Below are 25606 nucleotides of genomic sequence, written 5' to 3'. Positions count from 1 at the left end.
AGGGTAGTGGGTGCCTGGAACTCGCTGCTGGAGGAGGTGGTGGAAGCAGGGACGATAGCAACGTCTATCTGGCGCCTTGACAAATACATGAATAGGATGGGAATAGAGGGATACAGACCCCAAAAGTGTAGAAGGTTTTATGTTAGATGGGCAGCATGATCAGTGCATGCTTGGTACCAGTTTGGATTTGGCTGAGATTTTCACTTTGAAATTGATGTACCAATGGAACTGGGATATGATGGGGGGAGGACATGGTAGCTTGCAGTTCATTACATTAACAACACTAAAGCAGGTGGACTTCATTGCAGGTTAGCGAAACCAATATACAAAGGGGCTTAGCCTGTAACTTGTGTCTGTGTGACTGTTTATTCCTGTCTGATTTTGGCTCCTTTTCACTGGTTAATTTGTAAGAGAATACTGTCCTCTTCCTCGCTGTGTAGGTAAGCCGGACCCATGTTCATCCAGCCCATGTGAGAACGGTGGCACCTGCTTCCACTACATTGGTAAATACAAGTGTGAATGCCCAAGAGGATTCACCGGAAGGCATTGTGACACAGGTATATTGAGCACAGTCCGTGCACAAGGTGTCCTATAATGTGACATGTCCCTTTTTACAGAATCTCGATAGATCTATCTCGTTCTCTGTGACCCTAATTCGATAGAATTCCACATGGCCCAATCCCTTCCCATTGATTACTGTTGTACAGGATCCCATTCCAGATTCTAATTTTGGACCAAATTCCTTCCCGCTGACTCATTGTGAGACTCCCAATAGACCAGGGGCTGGATTTTATCTATTGAACAAAGAAATGTACAGCACAGGAACAGGCCCTTCGGCCCTCCAAGCCCGTGCCGACCATACTGCCCGACTAAACTTGCTCGTCCTCCTGCCAGATTATTACTCTGGGGTTGGCCTTAACAAGTTCAGAGTGGGGCAGCCGTTCCTCGGTTGAAGGAAGTCCCCCCCCCCCCCTCGAGGGCTACCAGCCAGTAACATTGTGGTCGCTGTTGGGACTGCAGACAGGCCTACGAGGAAGAAAGCTAAAGATCCTGGACTTTAGTAAGTCCAGGCATTTTGAGTGGGGCGGGTTCGGACGCCCTAGGAAAGGAGAGGACAGGAATGGGGCTGGGGTTTTGGAGGCTGATGGGGGAGGTGCAAAGATAGGGTACCATCTTAGGTGGGATTGCCCCAGATGCATGCAGGGCGAGCTCCTCCAAAGAAGGTACACATTCTTCCTGCTTTTTCACCAGTGTTTCACCAGCCTACCCATTTTCACCCAACTTCACCCGCCAACCGCATTGTGACATAGGTTGTATAATATTTGGGTCAATTAACTTATTAACAAGCTCAATTGCCCATCAAACTATTTTTGAAATGGCAGAGGTACTGCCAAATTCAGTGGCCCCATGAATACCATATTATGGGAAACCTGAGCACTGACATTGGGCTCATGAATTTTATGCATGCGCAAAACGTATATGGCCAACAAGCTCAATTTTCAAGTGCAAATCTCTTCCTGGTATCTATCACTATTAGAATTTCATAGACCAATCCCTTCCCATTGGCCCACACCATATAGAATCCTAATAGACCAATCCCTTCCCATTGGCCCTCACCATATAGAATCCCAATAGATCAATCCCTTCCCATTTGCCCTCACCATATAGAATCCCAATAGACCAATCCCTTCCCATTGGCCCTCACCATATAGAATCCCAATAGATCAATCCCTTCCCATTGGCCTTACCATATAGCATCCCAGTAAACTAATCCTTTCTTATTGGCCATCACCATATAGAACCCCAACAAACCAATCCCTTCCCATTGGTCCTCAAAATATACCAATCCCTTCCCATTGGCCCTCACCAAATCCCAATAGACCAGTCCCTTCCTATTGGTCCTCACCATACAGAATGCCAGTAGATCAATCCCTTCCCATTGGCCCCCAAAGTATAGAGTCCCAACAGACCAATATAGAATTGCAATAAATAAAATTCTTTAACATTAATTTTTCGCATATAGAATCTCAATGAGCCAAACCTCTTCCATCCCACCTCTCTTGTTTATAACTCTTCCTAATCACTCCAAATGCATCACATCCACTTGATTTTCCCCTTAACTCTCGTTGTGTTGAATTTCAGTGGGCCAAACAATTAGTTTACCATCCTTTCAGGAGATGGACAAGACTATCATGCTGCAACATGAATTTAGTTGAAGTGCGACATGAGGCTCAGTATTGCCAAATGTATTCCAGGAGTCCTAAAGCCAAACTATGTCAGTCTTCATTATTAGTTACATTCTACCCTTTGGGTAATTTCTGTAATTTGCTGCGACCAATCTGTTCAGGGAGATTATCCTCCAGGCACGACAGCAGCCTACACCAGAAAGACAGTGACCACCATTAGTATCAGTGTCGCAGGTTTGAATTTGTTCATGGGGTCTCTGCCAGTTTCCTGAAGATTGGTCATCTCTCTAGTATTTCAGCTCGATCACAGGATGGGAGCAGTCAGGCACATGCAAGGATTTTCACAGTTACCCAATCAGGAAAAAAAAAACATTAAAATCAAATCGCATAAACCATTTTTCAGACAGCAATTTAAAGATTGGGGTGTAAATATGGTCCTGGTTTTAATGTTCCCTACCAGGTTTCAAGGCAGGGGCGGGTGCTTGCTAAATCCAACAGGCAGCTTGCCCACTACTTACCTGCCCACTCTGTGTCCACCGCAATTATACCAGTGGTGAGGGTGGCCAGTGGGTCAATTGCGGTCTTTAAGTGGGCAATTAATGTCCACTTAAAGACCTCACCCTGCCGCCACCAGGGTTTAGTTGGCAGCAGGAGAGTCTGAGAGGTTTCCCTGTGCTAGCTTGTGGCAGACAGGGGGGAGTCCCTCCTTATAGCACAGTAGCACCGCTGCTTCACAGCTCCAGGGTCCCAGGTTCGATTCCCGGCTTGAGTCACTGGCTGTGTGGAGTCTGCACGTTCTCCCTGTATCTGCGTGGGTTTCCTCCTGGTGCTCCGGTTTCCTCCCACAGGTCCAGAAAGACGTACTTGTTAGGTGAAATGGGCATTCTGACTCCTCCCTCAGTGTGCCCAGACAGGCGGCGGAATGTGACGACGAGGGGATTTTCACAGTAACTTCATTGCCGTGTTATTAACAGAACCTATGGGTCCATCAGAGACACCCGCCTCCACCTCCGCAAAGTTTTACCCCTTCCCTTGCAGGTTGATTTCCACCCATGGCCTCTCATAGTCCAGGCCCCCATCCTTCCGCCCTCGTCCGGATGTGCCAGCTTGGCACTGACGAGACCCCCAAACACTTACTCAAATCCTGCCGCACGCCCCTGTCCTGTGGTGCTGGAGAGTTGCTGGCCTCTGGTCAGCCGGCAGCTCTCTGAGGTGGAACTCCCTGAAACTGGAAGGGTGGAAATCCTGCCTCCAGCCTATATACAACTCATTGGCAATGGGGCATCTGGCGTTCCCCTGGGTGAGCTCCCCCTGGAATTTTAGCCAGGTGGGTGGGTGGGGAATTCGGCACAACCCCATGCAATGATCATAGAAGCTAAATATATTCTGTCAAAACATTTGGCCGGGATTTGCCAGCTGTTCCCGCCAGCGGGATCTTCCGGTCCTGCCGATGGTGACCAGCCACCCCTCCCCCACCGCCCCGTGTTTTCCGGCAGCAGAGGGTGCAAACGGTGGAAACCTCATTAACAGTCCCGCCGTCGGCCAAAGGCGGGCTGCGTGCATCACCTGGGGTCGGGTAAGGGGGGTGGAATTCCACCCTTTCCAGGTTTAAAAAAAGATTGTATTAAAAATGTATCAATTAATGAATTACAGCTCTTTGGTTATAAAGTGCCAGGATAATCCTCAGTTTCCGCATGTCCATTGATCATGCCAGAATTTGCTTCTACATTTCCTCCATTTCTCCAGCACACTTTGTACCATCAAACTGCTCATCCGAGGAGGTAATTCTCACCTAACCGTCAGTGCCCACCATCACCCGTCTAACTTAAAAGCTTCTGCACTTCTGGGGTCCATAACTCTCTATTCCCATCCTATTCATGTATTTGTCAAGGCGTCCCTTAAATGTCACTATCGTAAATGCTTCCACCGCTCCTCTGGCAGCAAGTCCCAGGGACCCACTACCCTCTGTGTATAAAATATCCTTTGCATGTCTCCTCTAAACATTCCGTGCCCCTTAAACCTATGCCCGCAGTAATTAACTCTTCCATCCTGGGAAAAAGATTCTGACTATCCACTCGGTCCATGTCCCTCATAATTTTGTAAACTTCTACAGGTCATCCCTCTATCTCTGTCATTCCAGTGAGAACAAACCTATCCAACCTCTCCTCATAGCTAATGTCCTCCATACCAGGCAACATCCTGGTAAACCTCTTCTGTACCCTCTCCAAAGCCTCCATCCATATCCTTCAGGTAGTGGCGACCAGAATTGAACACTATATTCCGAGTATGGCCTATCTAAGATTCTATACAGCTGCAGCATGACTTGCCAATTTTTATACTCAGTGCCCCGGCCGATGAAGGCAAGCATGCGACATGCCTTCTTGACTACCTTCTCCACCTGCATTGCCACTTTCAGTGACCTGTGGACCTGTACATCCAGATCCTTCTGCCTGTCAATACTCCTCAGGGTTCTGCTATTTACTATATATTTCCCACCTGTATTAGACCTTCCAAAATGCATTACCTCACATTTGTCTGGATTAAACTATATCTGCTATCTCTGCACCCAAGTCTCCATCAAATTCATCTTATCCAAAATTACTGCCCATATATCAAGCTCCATTCACCCCCACTCCTCTGTCTGTTCATGCTTTCCTAAACCTCAAATTTTAAATTCAAGTATTCTGCTCAAATCTGGACGTAACGCTCTCCATCTTTATACCATGCTTGCAGTCCCTTCCCAGACTGAATAATGACGTATATTTTGCATGAAGCTGTTTCTGTCAGAGATCCAGATCAGTTTTGGAAGTCATTTGCCCATTCCACCTGCTTTTCCGCATCAAACCCAGTGCATCTTGTTTCTTCAGAGGTGGACTGTGGAATCCCCAGTGAGGTGAAACATGCTGAGGTGCTCATCTCTTCGACCAAGTATGGCGCAGTCGCTCAGTATGTGTGTGAAGCTGGATACGCAGTGCAGCCACGTACAGGTGAGAGTACCTGTCGATTGGATGGAAGATGGAGCGAAGCACCAAACTGTGATGGTGAGTGAAATAGTCACACCACAACTATGATGTGTCTGCCTCCCTGAAACTACATTCAGCTGCCTGAAAATGACAGAGGAAGCAGATAGCTGGGTGTGAGTTACAGGCTGGACGATGATAGCCGGGTGTGAGTTACAGGCTGGACGATGATAGCCGGGTGTGAGTTACAGGCTGGACGATGATAGCCGAGTGTGAGTTACAGGCTGGACGATGATAGCTGGGTGTAAGTTACAGGCTGGACGATGATAGCCGGGTGTGAGTTACAGGCTGGACGATGATAGCCGAATGTGAGTTACAGGCTGGACGATGATAGCCGGGTGTGAGTTACAGGCTGGACGATGATAGCCGGGTGTGAGTTACAGGCTGGACGATGATAGCCGGGTGTGAGTTACAGGATTGGAGGATGATAGCCGGGTGTGAATTACAGGCTGGGTGATAATAGCCGGGTGTCAGTTACAGGCTGGACGATGATAGCCGAGTGTGAGTTACAGGCTGGACGATGATAGCCGAGTGTGAGTTACAGGCTGGACGATGATAGCCGGGTGTGAGTTACAGGCTGGACGATGATAGCCGGGTGTGAGTTACAGGCTGGACGATGATAGCCGAGTGTGAGTTACAGGCTGGACGATGATAGCCGGGTGTGAGTTACAGGCTGGACGATGATAGCCGGGTGTGAGTTACAGGCTGGACGATGATAGCCGAGTGTGAGTTACAGGCTGGACGATGATAGCCGGGTGTGAGTTACAGGCTGGACGATGATAGCCGAGTGTGAGTTACAGGCTGGACGATGATAGCCGAGTGTGAGTTACAGGCTGGACGATGATAGCCGAATGTGAGTTACAGGCTGGACGATGATAGCCAGGTGTGAGTTACAGGCTGGACGATGATAGCCGGGTGTGAGTTACAGGCTGGACGATGATAGCTGGGTGTGAGTTACAGGATTGGAGGATGATAGCCAGGTGTGAGTTACAGGCTGGACGATGATAGCTGGGTGTAAGTTACAGGCTGGACGATGATAGCCGGGTGTGAGTTACAGGCTGGACGATGATAGCCGGGTGTGAGTTACAGGATTGGAGGATGATAGCCAGGTGTGAGTTACAGGCTGGACGATGATAGCTGGGTGTAAGTTACAGGCTGGACGATGATAGCCGGGTGTGAGTTACAGGCTGGACGATGATAGCCGGGTGTGAGTTACAGGCTGGACGATGATAGCCGGGTGTGAGTTACAGGCTGGACGATGATAGCCGGGTGTGAGTTACAGGCTGGACGATGATAGCCGGGTGTCAGTTACAGGCTGGACGATGATGGCCGGGTGTGAGTTACAGGCTGGACGATGATAGCCGGGTGTGAGTTACAGGCTGGACGATGATAGCCGGGTGTGAGTTACAGGCTGGACGATGATAGCCGGGTGTGAGTTACAGGCTGGTCGATGATAGCCGGGTGTGAATTACAGGCTGGATGATAATAGCCGGATGCTGCAGTCTAATCAAGTGTTATGCATGGTTTATGGATTGAATAAGGAATATCAGCAGAATATACAGGGTGGAATGAAATGAGGGATTCGGGTGGTTTAAGTATAGAATAGTAGATAACCAGGAGGAGTTACATGTTGAAATCTTATTAAAGAGTTCTGCAGGTTTATAAATAAATATATAGAATACTGGATACAGGAACTAATCTCATCAAAAGGTTTTGATCTTGCCATCCCAATCCTCGGGGAATTTTGGACTTTCTGCTCAGGTGTATAATACCATTGTTGTGCCCCCCCCCCCCCCCCCCCCCCGCCCCCCGTAATGCAGCCAGGACCGTAGGTTTCCCGGAGGCATGGGGTGGCTTCAATGAGAAATCCCATTGATTAGAATCCCACCGACAGCGAACAGCGCGCCGTCGAGAAACGAGCAGCTGGGGGAACCATGGAATTCAGCCTTTACTTATTTATATATATATGTACATAAAATTTTAATGATCTTATTGAATAACAAGGCAGGTTCGAGGGGCCGAGTGGCCGACTCCGGGCCCTAATTCGATTGTACATATTAAAGTCTGACTTTCCTACTTCTTACATTGTCGCGGGATTGATTCGCAAGACATTTCATTCTTTCGGCATTTCACCTTTTTCTTGTGCTCTTAGCCTGGCTGATTCCTGTTCTTGTCTATTTACCAAAGTAATGAGGAGTTTACTGGGCTGTGCTGCCACCCATGTGTTTATCAGGTTCTGCAGAGCTCACATTAGTTTATTGGGCTTTACAGAGCTGACATGGCATTTCTGGGTTGTGGGAGTGCTGAAGAGCTGATTGGGTTTTGTGAGGGCATTGTACAGGGCGGCACAGTGGTTACCACTGCTGCCTCACAGCACCAGGGACCCAGGTTCAAATCCAGCCTTGCGTGTCTGTGTGAAGTTTGCACATTCTCCTCCTGTTTGCGTGGGTTTCCTCTGGGTGCTAAGTTTTCCTCCCACAGTCCAAAGATGTGCAGGTTCATGAAAAATTGTCCCTTCGTGTTCCTTAGGTTAGTTGGGATTACAGGGATAGGGCGGGAGGAGTGGGCCTTGATAGGATGCTATTTCATGAGGGTTGGTGCAGACTCGAAGGGCCGAATGGCCTCCATCTGCACTGTACGGATTCTATGATTCTAAGATTGGACATAAGAGCAGAGAAAACAGGAGCACATGCCTAATAATAGATTTGAGCGTATTCTCTACTAATGTCAAGTCAACTGATCTCTACTTCCCTCTCTCGTTGCTTTCTTGAATTTGAGGGGGATAGTGGCATCTTGGTAATGTCACTGGACTAGTAATCCAGAGGCCCAGGCTCATGCTCTGGGGACATGGGTTCAAATCCCACCATGGGAGCTGGTGGAATTTAAATTCAATTAATAAAACTAAAGTCTGGAATTGAAAGCCAGTCTCAGTAATGGTGACCGTGAAACTATCGCTGATTGTCATAAAAGCCTATCTGGTTCACCTGTGTTCATTACAGGGAAGGAAATCTGCCATCCTTACCTGACCTGGCCTTCATGTGACTCCAGATCCACCTCAACTGCTCTCTGAAATGGCCAAATGACCCATTCAGTTCAAGGGTACATGGAGATGGGTAACAAATACTGGACTTGTCAGCAAGGGCCACGTCCTATGAACAAATAAATACGAATAATAGCCTCCTCTTTAATCCACAGAAACTATTCATAATATAATATTAATCTTTATTAGTGTCACAAGTAGTCTTACATTAACACTGCAATGAAGTTACTGGAAAAAACCCTAATCACCACACTCCGGTGCCTGTTCGGGTACACTGAGGGAGAATTCAGAATGTCCAATTCACCTAACAAGCACGTCTATCGGGACTTGTGGGAGGAAACCGGAGCACCCGGAGGAAACCCATGCGGACATGGGGAAAACGTACAGACTCCGCACAGACAGTGACCCAAGCCAGGAATCGATCCCGGGTCCTAGGTGCTGTCACGCAACAGTGCTAACCACTGTGCTGCCATGTCACCCATACAGGGAATCCTGGAAGATTAAAAATAATGCATTCATTTTTCTGCAACCACAAAACCCGAGGCTGTAGACCATCAGATCCAGGGGATTCGCCAACCTTCACTTCCGAAAACTATTTCTTTGCTCATGATAATTTATTTGAGTTTCTCATTCTCGCTAGATTCTTGGTTCCCCACCAGGCCTGGATTTTATTTTCTGTCTTTTACTGTGAAAACACAGAGGCCTGAATTTTTGCTCCCAGTTTGGGATTGCAGAGATGGGAAAATTCCTGACTCTGCAATCCTGACTCAGGAGAAAGTGCCCCAGGTGGTCAGATTTTCATTCCCGGGATAGGGGGCGGAGTGGTAGGTTTTAAATGGAAGTTGGGTCAGGCGCCCCTGGAAACATTGCAGAGGCAGCCACATGGGTTGCCAACTCATGCCCCCATCAACTCCCCCATGGCCGTTAATATCCCAGTGCCGACTTCCGGGTGCGGCGATGACCAGCTGAGTCGCACGTTTCGGCAGCTCCCTGTGAAACGGACTTTTGGGCTCTTGATAGGAGCCCCAACGGCAATTTTAACGGCTGAAAACACCGTGCGGTAAACCAGAAGGGAATCCCCCCTGGACATGGATGGAAAAAGGAGAGGAAAGTGGCCGGATTGCAGCGGATCCTTTGGAACAACGGCAAGGAAGGCAAGCAGAAACCAAGATGGCGTCGGAAGGTGGCAGTTTCATATGGGGCCCTGAACAACAAGAGTTTTTGAAACGCTGCGTGGAGGAGATAAAAAAGGAAATGAAGAAAGAGTTGTTGGCCCCGATATTACAGGCGATTGAAGGGCTGAAAGAGGAACAAAAGACCCAGGAGCAGGAGCTTCGGGTCGTGAAGGCGAAAGCAGCAGAGAATGAAAACGACATACAGGGCCTGGTGGTGAAGTCGGAGATACAGGAGGCACACCAGAAACGATCTGTGGAGAGGTTGGAGGCACTGGAAAATAACGCAAGGAGGAACAACTTGAGGATTCTTGGCCTTCCTGAAGGTGTGGAGGGGGCGGACGTCGGGGCATATGTGAGCACGATGCTGCACTCGTTAATGGGAGTGGAGGCCCCGACGGGTCCGTTGGAGGTGGAGGGAGCATACCGAGTTATGGTGCGAGGACCGAGTGCAGGAGAAGCTCCCAGAGCCATAGTGGTGAGATTTCTCCGTTTTAAGGATAGAGAAATGGTCCTTAGATGGGCGAAGAAAACTCGGTGTAGTAAATGGGAGAACGCGGTGATCCGCGTCTATCAAGATTGGAGTGCAGAGGTGGCGAGAAGGAGGGCGAGCTTTAATCGGGCCAAAGCGGTACTTCACAAAAAAAAGATAAAGTTTGGAATGCTGCAACCGGCAAGACTGTGGGTCACATATCAAGGGAGGCACCACTACTTTGAGACGGCGGATGAAGCGTGGACTTTTATTGTAGAAGAAAAATTGGAATGATTGGACTACGAAAATGAACGTTTGGACAAAGTGGTGGGACGAGTGGGGGGGGGGGGGGGGGGGGGGGGGGGGGGGGCGAAGAGGGATTGTATGATTAATCCTGCGGTATGGTAACTTTTCTTTCTCCCACAGGTGGTGATGGGGGGAGGTGGGGAGGGAGAGGAGATGGGGCGTTGGCCATGGGAGGCGGGGCCGAGGGAGAGGCGCGGGCTTGGTTCCCGCGCTATGATAATTATGGCGGGAATAGAGAAGCAGGAAGGAGGGGGCGCCGCACGGGGCGAGCCGTGATCACGGGGGGAAGCCGAGGTCAGCCAGAGTTTGCTGACTTCTGGGAGCAACATGGGGGGAGTAATTACGCTAGCGGGGGGTCTAGCGGGGGGGGGGGAGGGGGGAATTATTGGGTTGCTGCTGCTGGGGAAAGGGGGGAGTGGGTGCGGGAAAGGATGGGCGGGGGGGCACCGTCTGGGAGAAATACAGCCGCGTGGGAACTGGGCGAGAAGCTGGAAAAAGATGATGGCTAACCGGCAAGGGGGGGGGGGGTGGGAAGCCCCCCAACTCGGCTGATCACGTGGAACGTGAGGGGGCTTAACGGGCCGATAAAGAGGGCACGAGTACTCGCACACCTTAAGAAACTTAAAGCAGATGTGGTCATGTTACAGGAAACGCACCTGAAACTGATAGATCAGGTTAGGTTGCGCAAAGGATGGGTAGGGCAGGTGTTCCATTCGGGGCTGGATGCGAAAAACAGGGGGGTGGCTATATTAGTGGGGAAGCGGGTAATGTTCGAGGCAAAGACTATAGTGGCGGATAACGGGGGCAGATACGTGATGGTGAGTGGCAAATTACAGGGAGAGATGGTGGTGTTGGTAAACGTGTATGCCCCGAATTGGGACGATGCCAATTTTATGAGGCGAATGCTAGGACGCATCCCAGACCTAGAGACCGGAAAGCTGATAATGGGGGGAGACTTTAACACGGTGTTGGAACCAAGGCTGGATAGGTCGAAGTCCAGGACTGGTAGGAGGCCGGCAGCAGCCAAGGTGCTTAAGGATTTTATGGAGCAGATGGGAGGGGTGGACCCGTGGAGATTCAGTAGACCTAGGAGTAAGGAGTTCTCGTTTTTCTCCTATGTCCATAAAGTCTATTCACGCATAGACTTTTTTGTGTTGGGTAGGGCATTGATCCCGAGGGTGAGGGGAACGGAATATACGGCTATAGCCATTTCGGATCATGCCCCACACTGGGTAGACTTGGAGATAGGGGAGGAAACAAGAGGGCGTCCACCCTGGAGAATGGATATGGGACTAATGGCGGATGAGGGGGTGTGCTTAAGGGTGAGGGGATGCATTGAAAAGTACTTGGAACTCAATGACAATGGGGAGGTTCAGGTGGGAGTGGTCTGGGAGGCGTTGAAGGCGGTGGTTAGGGGGGAGCTGATATCAATAAGGACACATAAAGGGAAGCAGGAGAGTAAGGAACGGGAGCGGTTGTTGCAAGAACTTTTGAGGGTGGACAGACAGTATGCGGAAGCACCGGAGGAGGGACTGTATAGGGAAAGGCAAAGGCTGCATGTGGAATTTGACTTGCTGACCACAGGCACTGCAGAGGCACAATGGAGGAAGGCGCAGGGTGTACAGTATGAATATGGAGAGAAGGCGAGCAGATTGCTGGCACACCAATTGAGGAAAAGGGGAGCAGCGAGGGAAATAGGGGGGGTGAGAGACGAAGATGGAGAGACGGAGCGGGGAGCGGAGAGAGTGAATGAAGTGTTTAAGACATTTTATAAAAAATTGTATGAAGCTCAACCCCCGGATGGGAGGGAGAGAATGATGGAGTTTTTGGATCGGCTGGAAATTCCCAAGGTGGAAGAGCAGGAAAGGATGGGATTGGGAGCACAGATCACGGTAGAAGAAGTGGTGAAAGGAATTAGGAACATGCAGACGGGAAAGGCCCCGGGACCGGACGGATTCCCAGTTGAATTTTACAGAAAATATTTGGACTTGCTCGCCCCGCTACTGACGAGGACCTTCAACGAGGCAAAGGGAAGGGGACAACTGCACCCGACTATGTCAGAAGCAACGATATCGCTTCTTTTAAAGAAGGAAAAGGATCCGCTACAATGCGGGTCCTACAGACCAATCTCCCTCCTCAATGTAGATGCCAAGGTCTTGGCCAAGGTAATGGCAATGAGAATAGAGGAATGTGTCCCGGGGGTGGTTCATGAGGACCAAACTGGGTTTGTGAAGGGGAGACAGCTGAACACGAACATACGGAGGTTGTTAGGGGTAATGATGATGGCCCCACCAGAGGGTGAAACGGAGATAGTAGTGGCGATGGATGCCGAGAAAGCATTTGATAGAGTGGAGTGGGATTATCTGTGGGAGGTGTTGAGGAGATTTGGGTTCGGAGAGGGGTATGTTAGATGGGTGCAGCTGTTGTATAGGGCCCCAGTGGTGAGTGTGGTCACGAATGGACGGGGATCGGCATATTTTCGGCTCCATAGAGGGACAAGGCAGGGATGTCCTCTGTCCCCATTACTGTTTGCACTGGCGATTGAGCCCCTGGCGATAGCGCTGAGAGGTTCCAAGGGATGGAGGGGAATACTTAGGGGAGGAGAAGAACACCGGGTATCTTTATATGCGGATGATCTGCTACTATATGTGGCGGATCCAGCGGAGGGGATGCCAGAAATAATGCGGATACTTGGGGAGTTTGGGGATTTTTCAGGGTATAAATTGAACATGGGAAAGAGTGAGCTGTTTGTGGTGCATCCAGGGGAGCAGAGTAGAGAAATAGAAGACCTACCGTTGAGGAAGGTAACAAGAGACTTTCGTTACCTGGGGATCCAGATAGCTAAGAATTGAGGCACATTGCACAGGCTAAATTTGACGCGGTTGGTGGAACAGATGGAGGAAGATTTCAAGAGATGGGACATGGTAGCATTGTCAATGGCAGGGAGGGTGCAGGCAGTTAAGATGGTGGTCCTCCCGAGATTCCTTTTTGTGTTTCAGTGTCTCCCGGTGGTGATCACGAAGGCTTTTTTCAAAAGGATAGAAAAGAGTATTATGGGTTTTGTTTGGGCCGGGAAGACTCCGAGAGTGAGGAAGGGATTCTTACAGCGTAGTAGGGATAGGGGGGGGCTGGCACTACCGAGCCTAAGTGAGTATTATTGGGCCGCTAATATTTCAATGGTGAGTAAGTGGATGGGAGAGGAGGAAGGAGCGGCGTGGAAGAGATTAGAGAGGGCGTCCTGTAGGGGGACCAGCCTGCAGGCTATGGTGACAGCCCCATTGCCGTTCTCACCGAGGAACTATACCACGAGTCCGGTGGTGGTAGCTACACTGAAGATTTGGGGACAGTGGAGACGACATAGGGGAAAGACCGGAGCACTGGGGGGGTCCCCGATAAGAAACAACCATAGGTTTGCCCCGGGGGGAATGGATGGGGGATATGGAATGTGGCAAAGAGCAGGTATAACGCAATTGAAAGATCTATTTGTGGATGGGAAGTTTGCGAGTCTCGGAGCGCTGACCGAGAAATATGGGTTGCCCCAAGGGAATGCATTCAGGTACATGCAATTGAGGGCTTTTGCGAGGCAGCAGGTGAGGGAATTCCCGCAGCTCCCGACACAAGAGGTGCAGGGCAGAGTCATCTCAAAGAAATGGGTGGGGGACGGTAAGGTGTCGGATATATATAGGGAAATGAGAGACGAAGGGGAGACTATGATGGACGAACTAAAAGGGAAATGGGAAGAAGAGCTAGGGGAGGAGATTGAGGAGGGGATGTGGGCAGATGCCCTAAACAGGGTAAACTCGTCGTCCTCGTGCGCCAGGCTAAGCCTGATTCAGTTTAAGGTATTACACAGGGCACATATGACTGGAACACGGCTCAGTAAATTTTTTGGGGTGGAGGATAGGTGTGCGAGGTGCTCGAGAAGCCCAGCGAATCATACCCATATGTTTTGGTCATGCCCGGCACTACAGGGGTTTTGGATGGGGGTGACAAAGGTGCTTTCGAAAGTAGTAGGAGTCCGGGTCGAACCAAGCTGGGGGTTGGCTATATTTGGGGTTGCACAAGAGCCGGGAGTGCAGGAGGCGAAAGAGGCCGATGTTTTGGCCTTTGCGTCCCTAGTAGCCCGGCGCAGAATATTGCTAATGTGGAAAGAAGCCAAGCCCCCGGGGGTGGAGACCTGGATAAATGATATGGCGGGGTTCATAAAGTTAGAGCGGATTAAGTTCGTCCTAAGGGGGTCGGCTCAAGAGTTTACTAGGCGGTGGCAACCGTTCGTCAAATATCTTGCGGAAAGATAGATAGGGGAGAACAAAGAAGGCAGCAGCAGCAGCCCAGGACTTGGGGGGTGGGGGGTGGGGGGGGGGGGGGTGGCCTGAGACAAGGCAGTTGCCAATTAGGGCTAGTTTTTATTTTTGTTATTTAATATTTATTTATTTGTTGTTGTTTTCTTTTGTTCTTGTTTAAATAAAAAAGGTCATTATTATCTGTATTGTTATAATGTTGTGTAAAGGATGCACAATGTACTGTGTTGGTTGACCAAAAATTTTCAATAAAATATTATTTAAAAAAAAAAAAAAAAAATATCCCAGTGCCAACCTACCCATCCGCTTGCCCATTTATAGCCTCTATGCCAACTTCGTTCCAGCTCATGCAAACCCATGCCCAAATCTACTGTCCTCTACCCTTTAGCAGTTCCCCAATTCACCGTAGCCAACTAGTCTCATGTCGACTTTGTTTGTTTCCTTCAGATTTAAGATCTCAGTTTCTGACTTAAGTAAATCACTTTCAAATTCATTACAAAATTCTAACATATTATGTTCTCTCTTCCCTTAGGTTACTCACTGCACAATATTAGATCCAAAATAGCCTAGTTGATTCCTTGACTTGCTGATCTACAAAGCTATCTTGTACACGTTCCATAAGCTCATCCTCCACACTATTTCTGTAAATTTGGTTTGTCAGTCGATATGAAGATTAAATTTCCCCTGTTTACTGGGTTACCATTATTACCTTCACCTTTGCCCAACACTGAAGCTGCTCCTGCCTATGTTTCCTGCATAGAATCATAGAATTTACAGTGCAGAAGTTTCTTAGCTCCACCCAAATTGATTCTACAGCTCGATTTTCTGATTCAAAGATAATGGGTGTGATCTACCCGAATGGGTACAGAGCCCATAACGAATATGTTTAGTCGAGCGGGACTCTGTTCCTATTTGAGTAGATTCAGGGCCTAAGTGAGGAACTCACTGACATTTCAAAATGGCGTCCCGATCATCGACCCCCTCCCCCCTTTCCCCCCCCCCCCCTCCCAACCGACGTGACCCCGAAGCCGCAGCTCAACAATAAGGGGGTATTCAGGCCCCCAGCACCTCCTTGCATTCACACAGGGCATCACCCCCAGGCCCGATTCCCATCGCGGGAAAGATACCAGCTTGGCACTGCCAACCTCATACCCTGGCAGTCCCCCTTGCCAAATGTCAGTGCCACCTGGGCATCTTGGCAACGTCAGCCTGGCACCCAGAGGGCAAGCACCTCCGATCCTTCTGGGAGACTCCCATGAGTGCTGTTCAATTTGGTCCCCGTTTGTGGGGGCCAGCACTTTTTCCTTTTTTAATTTAGAGTACCCAATTCATTTTTTCCAATTAAGGGGCAATTTTAGCATGGCCAATCCACCTAGCCTGCACATCTTTGGGTTGTGGGGGCGAAACCCACGCAAACACAGGGAGAATGTGCAAATTCCACACGGACAGTGACCCAGAGCTGGGATCGCACCTGGGACCTCGGCGCCGTGAGGCAGCAATGCTAACCACTGGGCCACCGTGCTGCCCTCGTGGGGGCCAGCACTGAATGGCGCTCTCCCGAGACCTCCAAGGCGAAGGGGCTAGATCCCAACGCCTTGGTTAGATTGTGGGAGTGAATATTAGAGTATGGCTCACACTAATATGCAGATTTGCTAAAAAGTGATCCGCCCACAATAGGGGCTGTTTTAGCACAGAGGGCTAAGCAGCTGGCTTGTAATGCAGAACAAGGCAGCAGCGCGGGTTCAATTTCCGTACCGGCCTCCCCGAACAGGCAATATGGTGACAAGGGGCTTTTCACAGTAATTTCACTGAAGCCTACTTGTGACAATAAGCGATTATTATTATGGGCGGGATCCACAGTGCGACATCTTGTGAGATTGTGTTAGATCTCGCAAGGCGTGGAGAGTCGAGTAGATCCCAGAAGTGGGATCTCCTGACAGTTACCGTTTGTGCTGTACGGCGCTGCCTTTTGGGCATAACGAGGCATGCCCAATGCTTTTAGCTTTAACTTTCTCCTGTTTTTGTCCGATGTCACATGGGTCTGTATTGTTATGCCCTTGCCGTAGCATAAGCTGCTTCCTTGATGTGCACTCTGACAAAAGAAGGTTCAGACTTGCAAATAGGTTTAACACGTTTATTAAACTATTAACAGTTCTCCTACTTGGATTCGACGCTACTGTTAATCCTGCTATAGCTACTCAGACTGACGAACCAGTCTGCTACAATCCATGTGGTGGGAGTGATGCTCAATCAACCCTGTGTCTGTACTCACTGAGAGTCTCCACTGGAAAGAGACTGAGCATGTGTGCTGTGTCCTTATATATGGGTTGGTGTCATGCCCTCCTATTGGTAAGATGCACCTCTGTGTGTATCTTGAATGCCCATTGGTCGTGTCCTATCTTACTGACCTATTGGTTGACTGTGTGTCATGTCTCTGGTGTTCCCTCTAGTGTCTAGCTATGTGTAGTGTATGTACATTAACTCTTTGTGTACTTACAGTGATGTATATCACCACATCCCCCCTTTTTTCGTGTTACATATTTTCTGTACAGTGTTAAAGAAAATTGAACAAACTAGGTAGATGAGTGATACTCTGTACAAGTTATGATAACAGTGATCATTAAACAATAAGTCCAAATCGTATGCATGAGTCCAAAGTTCATTAATTATTATGGTCGAGTGGCTTTCTTGTTTGGTTGGTGAGTTGGTGATGTTGATGGTGGCATTGCATTGTAAACACCATCAGTGTCCCTGTGCTGAAGGAACCAAGAAGTGGTCAAATCACTTAGTTGTCGGATTTGGACTCTTTTTTTTTTTCTTTCGATGCTTGTGGTAGTAATTCTTGATGGCATCTGTCCTGAAAGCCAGGTTGCCTGTTGGTAGTGCAGCAAACGTGAATTGGTAAGATGCATCGTCCTGCCATGGCATGTCACTGTACTGAGCTGAGCAGTAACAGTCTCCCTCATGGGCAGAGTTATACCATGTCGTACCAGCTGTAGTTCCATTGGTGTTGTTTTTGTCGTGCTTGCTGTCGACGTTGTTGCCTTTGGTACGCTTCTTGCTATTGTCTTTGATGTTGTTGTGGTGGTTGGTTGGTTTTGTTGCTGTGTGTGCTGCGCTCAAGGACCACACTCTGTGTATAATACGAGTCCTTCACACAGTTACTCGTGTCAGCGTGCTTTGTGGCATCTGCTGTTTTCTTGAGCGTGCCGTCACTGAGTTTGCGGCGCTCCCCGTCTGGAGTCATGTCCGGCTTACTTGAATCAGCTTTGGCTTGTCAATGCTCCCCGTCTGGAGTCTGGTCTGTTTCACCTGAGTCAGTTTTGGCTTCTTGATGCTCCCCGTCCGGAGTCATTTCAGGTTCACTTGCATCTTCTGAGACTTCTTAATGCTCCACGTCCGGAGTCATTTGAAGTTCACTTGAATCGTCTGAAGTTTCGTGATGCTCCCCCTCCGGGGTCAAAACAGTCAGGAATGCATTTGCTTGCGGAGAGGCTCGAGCGAGTGACGTTTGAAGTAACGTGGTGTCACCGGAGTCACCAGTAGTCTTACTGTGATTGTCGAGTGCCTCTGTACATTCTAGCTGAGGTCTGTCACGTTGCACATCTGGTATGGGAAGTGGGATGCCGTCGTCCCTTGTCTCACATACAGTGGGTAGATCCTCAGTGTCTTCTTGTCGTTCACTTGAGCTGGGTAGACCGTCAGAGTCTTCTTCTGGTGGCTCAAATAATCTGGGTGGACTGTCACAGTCTGCTTGCTGTACACTTGAGCGTGGCAGAATGTCATAGTCTTTCTGTTGTTCACTTGCATCGTCTGCGGCTGGTTGCTCAGAGGAGGTTGCTAGACCCTCATGGTCTTGTTCATGCAAGGACTGCGCTTTTGAGTCTTGCATTGCTTCTATCGTGGAGGCTGATGTGTTGGGTGTTCTGGATCACATACAGGTCACCAACACTTGAAGTAGTGCAACACTATTTTATTAAAGGTTAACTATTTAAACATACTTGAACTGTGGGTAAATACGATACCAGCTTTAACTAAAGACCTTTGCCTTGTCCTAACCAGTTGATGCACTCAGCACATGGTGAATGTCTGTGTTGCAGGCTGTGAGCTCTGTGCTCCTAGCTAGCTGCTACTTGAATGAGCGGGAACTCTGATGTCCCCTGTCATTATAGTGTGTGTGCTCTCACTGGTGATTGGCTGCGGTGTTGTGTATGTTGATTGGTCCCACTGTGTGTCCATCAGTGTGTGTCTGCACCATGATATACTGGTGTATATTATGACAGAGGCTGTCCACGAGCTCGCTGTGGAGGCTTGTGTCACTCCCTCTGTGGAGTCTTGCAGCGTTCCTTGTGTGGAATCGTGCATTGGTCTCTCTGTGGAAACTGTCATCACTTCTTGTTCATGCAAGGATGCGCTCTGGGGTCTTGCGTTGCTTCTATCATGGAGTCTGTCCACGAGCTCGCTGTGGAGACTTGTGTCACTCGAGTCACTTCTTCTTCATGCAAGGACTGTGCTGTAGAGTCTTGCGTTGCTTTCTGTGTGGAGGCTGGGACCCTTCGTGGTACGTGGACCACTCTTTGTGGAGTCGGGGACCCTTCGTGGTGCGTGGACCACTCTCTGTGTGGCAGCAGGCCGCTCTCTGTGGGTTTATACCGCTCTCTGTCTCTTGGTGTCAGGCCACAGCATAATCCTGCACTCACGAGTCGGGATGTCATATCTGCTGGGCTGAAGATCCTCAAATCCGAAGAACTCGTCGTCGGGGTCTTCAATGTACAACCCCTCTAGTTGCGGTTCGGATTTGGTACTGGTGTAGCCTCCCAAGGTGAAAGCTTCGTCTGAGTCATTGTCTTCCAAGACCATATCATCATGTTTTGTGTCGGAGCTGGCATTGGGCTCGCGATGTCCAAAGAAGAATTCAAGGACTGTATCATCTCTTTGGGCAGTGCTAACTGCTTGTTGCAGGGTTCTGTGGAGGTTACTTTCATCTACTGGTCGAATTTCGGGCATTGTGCTGTCGTTCCAGGTGAAAGAATCTGGTTTTGAGGCTTTAATTTTTTTTTCGTGTTTTGAGACATTTCCCCTTTAAGTGGGCATGGTCAGGGGCCTCTGACATCATGAAATGTGTGACGCAGTGCGTAGGAAGCTATTGCGCATGTGCAGATCGCTGTTCCTTTACTTGGGGCCTTTTTCGCAATTCTCGCGCATGCGCAAATGGATCTTCCTGTTCTGTGCGCTCTTCGCGCAACTGCGCATGTGCAGCACCTTTTCCAAGAAGGCTGCAATTCAAAACTGCCGTTCGTTGCTGCAAGCCTACCTCGCGGTGAGTTTTGGCGCCTCTTTTACCTTTTCTTCTTGTATGTTCCTCGCAGAATTCTTGGAATTTGTCCAGGACTGCCTGTAAATCGCTCTTGTTTTGCCCCTTTGAGTATTTGAAGGTCTGGACGATTTCAGCTGCTTCCGGACCCGCGATGGTAAGTAGAAGCTTTATTTTCTCTGCATCCGCCACGCCATCTAGGTCGGACGCTACCAGGTAGATCTCGAATCTCTGCCTGAACCAACGCCAGTTTTCACTGAGATTGCCTTGGTAGCTGAGGTGCTGTGGAACCGGAATCTTGAACATCATCTTGCCTGGCTGCTGTTGCTGGTAGTCACCGTTTGCTGAGTTTTAACTGTATGGATTGAAGCAGTTCACTCCTGGAACCATGTTTTGTTATGCTCTTGACGTAGCATAAGCTGCTTCCTGATGTGCACTCTGACAAAGGAAGGTTCAGACCTGGAGATAGCTTTAACACGTTCATTAAACTATTAACAATTCTTCTACTTGGATTCGACTCTCCTGTTAATCCTGCTATAGCTACTCAGACTGACGAACCAGTCTGCTACAATCCACGTGGTGGGAGTGATGCTCAATCAACCCTGTGTCTGTACTCACTGAGAGTCCCCACTGGAAAGAGACTGAGCATGTGTGAGGTGTCCTTTTATATGGGTTGGTGTAATGCCCTCCTGTGGTAGTGTCACCTCTGTGTGTATCTTGAATGCCCATTGGTCGTGTCCTATCTTACTGACCTATTGGTTGACTGTCTGTGTGTCATGTCTCTGGTGTTCCCTCTAGTGTCTAACTAGGTGTAGTCTATGTACATTAACCCTTTGTGTACTTACAGTGATGTATATCACCACAGGGTCACTATGCCCAATTACCTTTATTCCGTTTTATTTACCTTCTTGACCCAATTTCTTATGTTTACCCTAATCGCTACTCTGTTCTACAGCCTTGACAGTTCTCTGACTGCTATCGATTTTACCCAAATGCTCATGTGCTGCATTTGAACCACACCACTTGCATTGCCATTCCTATATAACCCTGTGTCATTTTATCAATTCATTAGTCTATGTATTTATTCAACTTAACCCAGTGCAGTGATGCCCCAAACAGCATATCAACATCCACTGTTTGCACCACTTGGGTGAGATGCTGAAGTACGGTCAGCTACATACAATGCAGTGCCAGCAGCAATCATGGTTTTCCGTAGAAGGGAGAAAGTTGGAAAGTATGTTAACATGTTAAACTCTCTGTCCTCAAGTATCAATGAATGTTACTCACGCCCTGTTTGAATGGCGGGGTGTGGAAGGGTGGGATTAACACCTTTTGTGCGGGTCTCAAGAAAATGTACACTGGATGAATTTGAGTTAGATAAGAGATGAAGCTACAGTCAGAAATGAATAATCGGCCCCTTACAGTTGATCAAAATGTACCAAATCTGTTTGGGGGTTTTTCTTAACTATTTGCAATATTGCATGACAGTCTTAAATGATGAAGTAAATGAGATACAGAGTAAAGCTCTTCTGCATTAAGTTCCAACAAGTATTCTTGGTGAATCATACCACAGGTTATATACAGAATAAAACTCCTTCTACAGTGCCCCATCAAACACTTGAAGGGTTAGACATAGCAGACATCAGATACAGAGTAAAATGTCATCCTGTAAACCGGGGCAGGATTCTCCAGTTTCTTGGCCATGCGCAGTTCGCTGGCTGCGGGATTCTATCTTCCCACCGCTTGTCAGTGGCATTTCCCATTGTAACCACTCCACGCTGGGAACCCCGCTGGCGGGATTGCGCTGCCAGTGGGAAAAGTGAATCCCAATGAACAGAGAATTCCAGCCATTGTTTTTTAGCAATCCTGATGTTAGTGAGGATGCCAACCGGGGTTTTTTCTGTTATGATACGTTGCAAATTGGGAGGAACCTTTGTTGCCCCTTTAACCCCAAGTGGAAAAACAGATGGGGCACTGAATGGATAGAAATCTGGCATAATTTTCCCAATTAGCTGCACTCATTAATTTAACCTTACCCGATCCAATTAGATTCTAATATGCAACCTATTGATTAATGTTAGAATTACAAATACACACCATTCCAGTGGTATCCATGAGTTTGCAGTTTGCCTCAGTCTGTGTGGTTAGAAATATGCATTTCCTCTGTATGCCAGCCCTGATGATCATTGAGTGATGTTGTGTTTGTTTGTGTTGTTGTACCAGTTGTGAATCCCTGCCTTCTAAGCCCCTGTGGTGCTCGTGGTTTCTGCCGCACTGTAAATGAATCGTACATCTGCACTTGCAAAGTTGGATACTCAGGAAAACACTGCGATACAGGTAAGGGGCAAATGGTAAACACTCGCCATAGAACCGTTTAGACAGCGAAGCGTGGGTCGGTACAGGTGTGAGCAGAGCTGTGAGTGATGAATGATCAATACAAATGTGAGAGGAGGTGGGAGTGACAAACAATCTGTACAGGTGTTAGAGGAGCTGGGAGTGACGGAAAATCAATACAGTCATTAAAGGAGCTGGGAGTGACGGACAATCAGTACAGGCGTTAGAGGAGCTGGAAGTGACAATCAGTATAGGCATTAGAATAGCTGGACGTGACGGACACTCAGTACAAGCATTAGAGCACCAGAGAGTGACAGATAATCAGTACAGGCATTTGAGAAGCTGGGAGTGAGGGACAATCAGTACAGGCGTTAGAGCAGCTGGGAATAATGGACAATCAGCACAGGCGTTAGGGGAGCTGGGAGTGATCGACAATCAGTACAGGTGGGAACAGGCCAGGGATGAATAGTAGAGAGGTGAGCATGGGTGACTGTCAAGAGGTTTTTCTTAAGTAGCTTTGGGAATCAGGAATACCTATGAAGCATATAAGCGCTGTATCTTGAAAGGAAGAATAAGGAGAGATTACATAAAATAAATGGGGCAATACTATAGGGGAGTGGGAAGGGAGAAAAAGAAAGAACGTTTATAATTTATTTTGAGCCTTTCATAACCGCACGTCAGTCAGGCTTTGTGTTTGGTCCTTTGTTCTTCAAAATAGAACCTTGGAATCTTTGAAATGCACCTGAAAGGGCAGACTGGGCCTCATTTTAATGTCTCATCCAAAAGACAGCTCCTCTGGCAGTGCAGCACTCCCTTATATTGCACTGGCGTTTTAGCTTAAACTTTTGTGCTCAGGTCCTGGAGTGGAGAAGACTTTTGAAAAAGTCCCCCACAGAGCGGTTGGATAGCAAAATAAAAGCACAGGAACTAGGAGGCAACGTACTGTCATGGATTGAGGTTTGGATGGGCAGCACGTTGGTGCAGTGAGTTAGCCATGCTGCCTCACTGCGCCGAGGTCACTGGTTCGATCTTGGCTCTGGGTCATTGTCCGTGTGGAGTTTGCACATTCTCCCCGCGTTTGTGTGGGTTTCACCCCCACAACCCAAAGATGTGCAGGGTAGGTGGATTGGCCACGCTAAATTGCCCCTTAATTGTAAAAATGAATTGCGTACTCTAAATTTAAAAAATAAAAATGGATTGAGGACTGGCTAGAAAACAGTGAGTAGGAATAAACATGTTGTCAGGCTGTGACTAGTGGGAGCTCCAAGTTCTCCGTTCTCGCTGGTAGCGGTGGCGGGGCGAACGCAAATCGAAGAATCCTGGCCAAAGCGAGAAGGGAATGTGTGTTGTGAGGAAGATGTAAAACGACCACAGGAGGATTTGTACAGACTTAGTGAGTGGGTAAGAACATGGCAGATGGAATATTTTGTAAAAATGTGAGGTAATCCATTTTGGTAAAAGGAACCGATGTATTTCCTAAATGGTAAGACATTAGAAAGTGTAGGTGTACAAAGGGACATGGGTGTCCTTGCCATGAGCCACTGAAGGCTGGACTTTATTGCAAGATGATTAAATGGGAAAATAGGACCTGTGATGGGGCAGCTTGGCAGCACGGTAGTGCAGTGGTTAGTGCTGGTGCCTCACGGCGCTGAGGTCCCAGGTTTGATCCGGCTCTGGGTCACTGTCCCTGTGGAGTTTGAACATTCTCCCCGTGTTTGCATGGGTTTCGCCCCCATAATCCAAAGATGTGCAGGGAAGGTGGATTGGCGACGCTAAATTTCCCGTTAATTGGAAAAAATGAATTGGGCATTCTAAATTTATTTTTTAAAAATGATGGGGCAGGTTGTGTACTACCTGCAGAGGGAGATTAGATGGAGGTCAGAGCCTAAATTGGGAGTAAGAACATAAGAACTAGGAGCAGGAGTAGGCCATCTGGCCCTTCGAGCCTGCTCCGCCATTCAATGAGATCATGGCTGATCTTTTGTGGACTCAGCTCCACATTCCCATCCAAACACCATAACTCTTTATTCCTTTATTCTTCATAAAACTATCTATCTTTATCTTAAAAACATGTAATGAAGGAGCCTCAATTGCTTCACCGGGCAGGGAATTCCATAGATTCACAACCCTTTGGGTGAAGAAGTTCCTCCTAAACTCAGTCCTAAATCTACTTCCCCTTATTTGAGGCCATGCCCCCTAGTTCTGCTTTCACCCGCCAGTGGGAACAACCTGCCCGCATTTATCCTATCTAGTCCCTTCATAATTTTATATGTTTCTATAAGATCCCCACCCCCCGCATCCTTCGAACTTCCAACAGTCCCAGTCCACTCAACCTCTCCTCGTAATCCAACCCCCTCAACTCTGGGATTAACCTAAAAGACTAAAACTGAACACAATACTCCAGGTGTGGACAGTTATATATATAGAACATATAGAACAATACAGCGCAGTACAGGCCCTTCGGCCCACGATGTTGCACCGAAACAAAAGCCATCTAACCTACACTATGCCATTATCATCCATATGTTTATCCAATAAACTTTTAAATGCCCTCAATGTTGGCGAGTTCACTACTGTAGCAGGTAGGGCATTCCACGGCCTCACTACTCTTTGCGTAAAGAACCTACCTCTAACCTCTGTCCTATATCTATTACCCCTCAGTTTAAAGTTATGTCCCCTCGTGCCAGCCATTTCCATCCGCGGGAGAAGGCTCTCACTGTCCACCCTATCCAACCCCCTGATCATTTTGTATGCCTCTATTAAGTCTCCTCTTAACCTTCTTCTCTCCAACGAAAACAACCTCAAGTCCATCAGCCTTTCCTCATAAGATTTTCCCTCCATACCAGGCAACATCCTGGTAAATCTCCTCTGCACCCGCTCCAAAGCCTCCACGTCCTTCCTATAATGCAGTGACCAGCCCTAGTCTTAAACTCCATCCCTCTAGCAATGAAGGACAAAACTCCATTCACCTTCATAATCACCTGTTGCACCTGTAAACCAACTTTTTGCGACTCATGTACAAGGACACCTAGTACATCTGCACAGCAGCATGTTTTAATATTTCATCATTTAAATAATAATCCCTTTTGCTGTTATTCCTACCAAAATGGATAACCTCACATTTGTCAACATTTTATTCCATCTGCTAGACCCGAGCCCATTCACTTCAAATCTGTCTGCAGACTTCCAGTGTCCTCTTTTTGTTTTACCACTCATCTCAGTGTCTTGGGCACATTGCACTTGATCCCCAACTTCAAATCATCTATGTAAATTGTGAACAATTGTGGGCCCAACACTGATCCCTGAGGGACACCACTAGCTACTGATTGCCAGCCAGAGAAATACCCATTAATCTCCATCTCTTTGCTTTCTATTAATTCATCAATCCGCTATCCATGTTATTACTTTACCCTGAACACCATGCATCTTTATCTTATGCAGCAACCTTTTGTGTGACACCT

General features: G+C 48.2%; 1 protein-coding gene across 6 annotated transcripts in view; it reads left to right on the top strand.

The window, feature by feature from the left end:
• Positions 1-25606, top strand: part of sned1 (sushi, nidogen and EGF-like domains 1) — a 376981-nt gene that overhangs the window by 151268 nt on the left and 200107 nt on the right. For all 6 annotated transcript variants that reach the window (XR_011934549.1, XM_072474925.1, XM_072474927.1 and 3 more), the window contains exons 14-16: positions 441-557; positions 5054-5227; positions 22035-22148. Coding sequence is in view for 5 of the 6 variants with exons in the window: in XM_072474925.1 (XP_072331026.1) it covers positions 441-557; positions 5054-5227; positions 22035-22148 (405 nt within the window). In the remaining variant the exon portion in view is untranslated. The remainder of the gene's footprint in view (positions 1-440; positions 558-5053; positions 5228-22034; positions 22149-25606) is intronic.

The sequence above is a fragment of the Scyliorhinus torazame genome, chromosome 14 (assembly GCF_047496885.1).
Source record: "Scyliorhinus torazame isolate Kashiwa2021f chromosome 14, sScyTor2.1, whole genome shotgun sequence".
In the NCBI taxonomy this organism is placed as follows: domain Eukaryota; kingdom Metazoa; phylum Chordata; class Chondrichthyes; order Carcharhiniformes; family Scyliorhinidae; genus Scyliorhinus; species Scyliorhinus torazame.
Note: the sequence above shows the minus strand (reverse complement) of the source record. Positions and strands in the feature narration are given on the sequence as shown.